A 6,324-nucleotide genomic window follows, 5' to 3' on the forward strand; every position below is an offset into this window, starting at 1 on the left:
TTTCCATTTTGACAGCTATAAGCCCTTTTTAAATTAGTCTGAATGCAAAAGAGGGAGAAAATAAAAAAGCTGGGAAAATCTGAGTGTAGAAATGGGAAAGCATTGTGAGAGAAAAAGCAGCAGAGAGGGAGAGATAATGATAGTGAATTTATGAGAGACACTGAGAGCAGATGACAGCTAGAAAGGCGATGTATTGTAGTGGTCCTTGAGGCCTGACTGTGAAGAGGGGATTCCTGCGGCTATACTCCTGAGGGCACGTGGCCTGTGGGCATCGTAGTGCCTTTTTATGTGCATCTATGTGCATGCATGTAAGGAGAATTTGTAAACCTCCATAGTTATGTTTGGTTGTCATCTGTTCAGATTAATGCACTAAACCCAGGATTGGTTTGTTTGGACAAAGCAAGACATAAATCACCCAATTAGAGATCTGTGTACACAAAGATGAAACACTGCACACTGCAGTGCAAACAGCTTTCATGAGAGGAGCCCATATGGTTGTCGTGATGTACTAACTTCTAATTATGCTGAGAACCTTGGAAATTATTGAATTATAACATAGGAGAGATGCGATTGATTGGTCTTTTGACAGAGACTAAAACTGCAGCTATTTTGATAATTGAATAAACGTTTTAGTTATTTTTCAAGCAAAAATGCCAAATATTTACCGGCTCAAGATTCTCAAATATGGTAACTTGATGCTTTTATTTGTCATGCATGATAATAAAGTTGCACTCTGTATCCTGAACTTGAGACTTTCTCTACGGCACTGACATGAAATGAATTGAAATGAGCCAGCAGTACACCCTAATCATCTTCCATCTTGCAGCAAACTAGAACAAATAACCTCTCATAATCTGCAAACACTAATTGTATCAGAGTTGTTCAGAAGTGTCCTTTGGCTGGTTTGTGTGCAGTGTGAGTATGCTCGCTGTCTGTGGGTTCTGTTTACGTGCCAGGGCAGAGACTTGTGCAAACAGCATTATGACAGGAAAACATAACATGACAGGACTTTTAACTGCACCATCTGCCTTTGGCTGCAGATCTGTGGTGCTGTTTATTCACATCTTGCCACTGTGTAGATACATAACATAATATTATTTCCTATTCAGAGAAGCCATCTCCCGTTCGGTATGCCATTTCGCACCACTGTGAATTGGCACAGGTGTTTAAACAGAATGAGACAAGTAAAGGTGATGAAAGGATAACGATTTACCTTCATACCCTCCAATTCGTATACCTGTCATAATCACCCACCTTTTTGCTCATAGTGATGCTTTGCCTTCGTGAGCAAAAAAAGCAGGTGTGCTTCGACATGCCCAAACAATCTGTGTGCTTAAGACCTCGCAGTGTGAGCAGGTCTCGCTTAAAGAGGCTTATCTCACCTGGTTCACTCACAGAACTAGAGGAGAATTCACTAAAAGATGCACAGCACAGGAAGAGAAGAAACAGTGCTATAAAAACAAATCTTCAAATGCCTCGACGACCAGTAAATATAACTGTGAGGAAGTGTGTTAAACTAAAAGCTGAGATCTCCCTCAGAATCAGTGGGGCTAGCAATAGAATAGTGCATTAGAGCACTCTTTGTTAAAAGTCATATCCTCCCATTTTTGAGTGTGTTACTTGTGACACACCTAACTCGTCCACCCATACACACACAGCAAAGCACTGTGGCTGGACTGATCTATCTCCTTTCTGTCACTTCTATTTAGTATCAGGGTGTTTGGTGCCGACATAGAGAGCCTGCGGAGACCATCCAATCAATAAAAGTCTGGATATAAAATACAGCTCAGATTGATTAATTGTTTCTGGCAAATTGGAACCAATTCAAACCTCATGCCTGCCATGCAAAAACATCACAGGCTTGCGGGTGTGGAAACAATACTGTCACTCCCCCTATAAGACCAAGAACTAGAGCAAATAACCGATAGCCTCCCAGAGTTACCACCTCCATCATACAGACACTACACTTTGTCTTGACAAACATCCTCCCAGGGAGAATACTTTGGAAACCTGTGTGTTAGCAAAATGTGAAATAAACTACCCCATTTTTCAAACAAACTACCCCGGTCATGTTCATTTGAACAACGGAATATGTCACCCACTGTAACAACCTAACCCTTTTACATGTTTAAATAACTTCTGGAGCTCCATGGTGCAGAGGCTTAAGTTATGTCTGCCTGTGGCTACACAGATGATACTTGTTTCTCGCATAAATTCATTGCTGGTTTTATTTTGATAAATTAAAAAAATGGACCATACCAGCAGCCTTATAATTTAAAATTTGAAACTGGATTTCAGTCTACGAATCAGTTACTTAAACTACAATACTTATTTTTAATATGTAGTGAAAAGTAGGATCTGAGCAACAGTGTCATGTCTGTTATGTATAATATCTTTACCTTCTCCTTGGTGCCAGCTTGTGTGGTATCAGGCCTGGTACGGATGGTAAATGGGGATGCAAGCCTCAGCAGGATGCCCTGGAACGAAGGATCCATCTTGGGTGAGACAATCTCAAAAAAGTCCTTGAACGAGAGGCCCCGGTGAGATTCAATGCGAGTCTGTTTCCTCAATCCTTCTCCAAGCTGCAGTAGCTCCATGCAAGGCCCCAGGACAAGGTGAAATGGAAAGGCACGGCAAAACGTCGCCAGGCCTATGCGCAGATCACTGGGGTTGGTGGAGAGTGAGAGTGGGGGGCGTTTAGTGCTCACCGAGGCAGAATTTGGGAGGGAGGAGAGGGAAGGGGGGCTCGTCTCCTGGATTTGGAAGGACAAGCAAACTGCGGGAACAGAGGTTGGAAAAGGAGAGGGAGGGGAAGGGGACGAGGAGGGTGAGGCAGTGGGGGACGCAGTCGGGGTGGGGGTTGTGGAGTCACCGTCTGTGTGTTCTGTATCTTCATTAGGCAATAAGGGAGTTAGAGGTGGCACCTCTTCCACCTCAACTTCTGAATGAAAGATCCGCTTGGCAACAGCTTTGATTAACCCCGGCATGACCAATCCAACAACAGGGGCAGGGTTGAAACAATGAAGAAGCAACACCTTCCCTTTTCCATCTCTCTCTCCAACTTTGTCCAATTTTCTTCTCCCCGTCTCCTCTTCATAGGGATCCTTGCACTGGAAGGAGGGGCTCTCTGATGAGGCACGGCGCCCCGTGGAGGTGCGAATGTGTTCCAAAATGGCGTCAAAGCCATTGAAGAAGTCCTGGAGGTTGCCGCCCACAGCCCGCAGCACTCTTTCATTTTCTTCAAAGCAGAGGCCGAAGAACTCCTCTCCAAAATGCTCTCGCAGCTCACAGAATGGCACTCCTGTGAGAGAGAGGAAGCAAAACACTGATGTCAGCGGTGCAGAATAGCACTCTTTTGAGGATACACACACATTATCAACGTCATAGACTGATACACAATACACCTAACCCGCCCACACACACATATAAACCTACATGGATATTAGCAGTATGATTGAGGAGATATGTCATTAAATCTGCACTTGACCACTTAGTATATAATAATTTACGGTTACAGCTGCCTTACATTAAGCCGAGCATTACCTCTGCTCCATGATGTTTAGATCAAGATTTCAATTCAGCACAAATCATTTTAAGCATAAAAACCACAGAATACCAGTGCTCAATGTAATCAAACATCAAAGCCTCTCTAAAATAATGAATATTGATAAGATAAAATAATCTTGTCACATGCCTGCTAATAATAAGAAAGAAAAAGGATTAAAGGATTATGGCAAAATTAAAACTGGCATTTAATATTAATAAAACCTGACACCAGAAAATATAGCAAACTCTGAAGACACAATTCAGAATGGTGTTACAAACAGATACACTCATTTACAACTTACATACTTTGACATAGCACCCACACTTGAAAAACTGACTCCGCTTAAACAAACACCACAGGAGTAATTTTGGTATTTCATGTCTAGGAGTGTTCTGCAGGTGTGCGGATATAGTGACTACAGTGCCAAATCCTATAAACACATCACTGTGCCTTTAAAAAACTCACTTCACCAGCTAAAAGACATATTATTTGCAATATGCGTGTCCAAAACTGAACTCATGACAGCTCAGAAATGACACTGACAGCCAGGTCAGTATGGCATCGGCAGTGACGTGGGTATTTTACCAAACTGTTGGGCTGAAGTTGGTGCTATTCTGTAAAGTGTTAGTGTTGAACCAAACTCAGAATTATGTCAGTCGGATTGGATTTAGCTGTTCAATAAGAATATTTCACTATTCATTCCTCTCTTTCCTGATAGAGTTTGAACAGGGTTCATTCAGGGTGACAGCACCGTTCATGTAATATAGTAAACAAGCCAAGTTAGCCCTCTGAGCTAATGTAAGCTAACTATGCTAAAGACTGAAAGATATCAAACAAAAGCCAGAGACTGTATCATATTAAGTTGCTGTGAGAAAATAATGTTATCTCAGAGTCTGACTGGACAAAGCTTCCTTCCATCTTCCTCCTGGCAGATGCCTCCATCACACTCCAGCAGACTCGCCTTGGGTCTGGGTCTGCAGCTGCCTGTACCGCAGAGCAGTGTGAAAGCAAGGAGCGCTCACCCTGCAGCTAAATCTGGGAACTAAAACATCCCCAGAAGTACACTGACAAACAAACAAACAAGGAAAGACTGCTCAACTTCCAGGGGACATCCCTAGTGAAGATTAAGGGTTTTCTTGGTAGGATAGGAGGACTTAACCTTTAATGACGGACTTTGGACATCAGAGTTTAGAGTAGAACTGTTGCTCATTTTAATCAAAAAGAAGTCAGCTGAGGCGGTTTGAGCAGAGCTGCCTTCACTGGCAGCACAGCCTCCTGGACACCTCCCTGTGGATGTACTGCAGGCACATCCAACTGGGAGTCGATCCCTAGGCAGATCCAGAACATGCTGCAGGGATTATATATCCCATCTGGCCAGGGAACACCTCGGGATCCCACAGGAAGAGCAAGAAGATGTGACTGGGGAGAAAGATGTCTGGGCTACTTGCTTAGCCTGCTGCCACCATGACTCACATCCAGATAAGTGCCATAAAATGGATGGCTAAATGGATAAACTGCGATTTGTGAGCTCTTGTGCTTTACCCGCAGAATACACATGAGGGCTGTATAAGGTAAAGATGGTGTGCCATGCTGCTGCCTGTCTAAAACAGCTGCTTTAAGAACACATTGATTGCAAGCATGGCTGTAAAAAGAGAGTAATGGAGATAAACAGAGATAAGAAGATGACTGAAGGACAGAGGAGTTAACAAATACAAAGGTGGTGTGCAGTTAATGCATACAGTGATGGTGGCTTTGCATAACAGAATAACACGACAGAGAGGGAGGACTAGAAGGAGGTAAAATACTGAAGATAAGAGGCAGGAAGAGATCTTAGATGTTACAGAGGGAGGACAAAGCTGTACTGAGTGACTCACAGAGACAATGTGTGTGTGTGTTTTTTCATATTAGGCCATAGAGACAGTGTAAGCCTCAAGAGTGAGTCATGCAGTGTGTATGTGTGTGTGTGAGTGTCTGTTTTTGCATGTGTTAATAGTTGTATATTTGTGTCTGCATGCACACTACCTAGGCTATGATACCATATTTCCCTTTTTCATTAAAAGTGTCTACAATATGTTTTAGAGGTCTAGCCTCTGGGGGATGGCTCTGTTTGATTGTGTAAGTGTCCACACACACACACACACACACACACACACACACACATATAAACAAACAGTACTAATACTGAAGGACATGCATAGGGAGAAACAGAGAGAAGTAGTGCCTTTGAGTGTCTTGCCGTGTAATAAAAATAACACAGTACAGTACAATCGATCCAAACCACAAAATTAAAACAGCGTTCCTACACATTTGGAATTTCAAAATTCCATACATTTCCATACCCTAATTTCCAGACTTCTCAGCATTTTTTTTTTTTTTTTCAGAGAATATGCGACATCTGAGTAAATATATCAGTGTATCATATTTCACATCATATTTAATTATTCTTAATAGGCGATTGTAGCCAAGTACCATAATGGCATGCAAATAAAAACTTGAAAAAGTTCAATGTCTGGGCTGAGGCAAAAAGGTTGGGACTCTGGGTGCAAGCGATGCAGTAACGAGACGTCTGCGTTTTTTCCTTTCATGTGGCTCAGACTCGCCTTCTCCCCCATGTTGGCGATGTCAAATGATTTCACACAAAGCTTGCATCTAGCTCTGTGTGTGAATTGGGAATCCTTGGCCAACCAGTATTTATATACGGTATTGTCAAGCCATCCATCCAAAAACTTGCATCTACCCATTGTGAACCACGTGAAACTCGTCTTCTTGTCGAAGGT

At 42.6% G+C, this 6,324-nt stretch overlaps 2 protein-coding genes across 2 annotated transcripts in view; both read right to left on the reverse strand.

Moving 5' to 3' along the window:
- alkbh8 (alkB homolog 8, tRNA methyltransferase) overlaps positions 1-6,324 on the reverse strand; it is a 159,187-nt gene that overhangs the window by 85,722 nt on the left and 67,141 nt on the right. The window lies entirely within an intron of this gene.
- Positions 1-6,324, reverse strand: part of gucy1a2 (guanylate cyclase 1, soluble, alpha 2) — a 50,225-nt gene that overhangs the window by 30,433 nt on the left and 13,468 nt on the right. Inside the window, exon 4 of the mRNA XM_050075046.1 lies at positions 2,400-3,301. Within this exon, the coding sequence (XP_049931003.1) occupies positions 2,400-3,301 (902 nt within the window). The remainder of the gene's footprint in view (positions 1-2,399; positions 3,302-6,324) is intronic.

This window comes from Epinephelus moara, chromosome 2 (assembly GCF_006386435.1).
Source record: "Epinephelus moara isolate mb chromosome 2, YSFRI_EMoa_1.0, whole genome shotgun sequence".
Lineage (NCBI taxonomy): Eukaryota > Metazoa > Chordata > Actinopteri > Perciformes > Serranidae > Epinephelus > Epinephelus moara.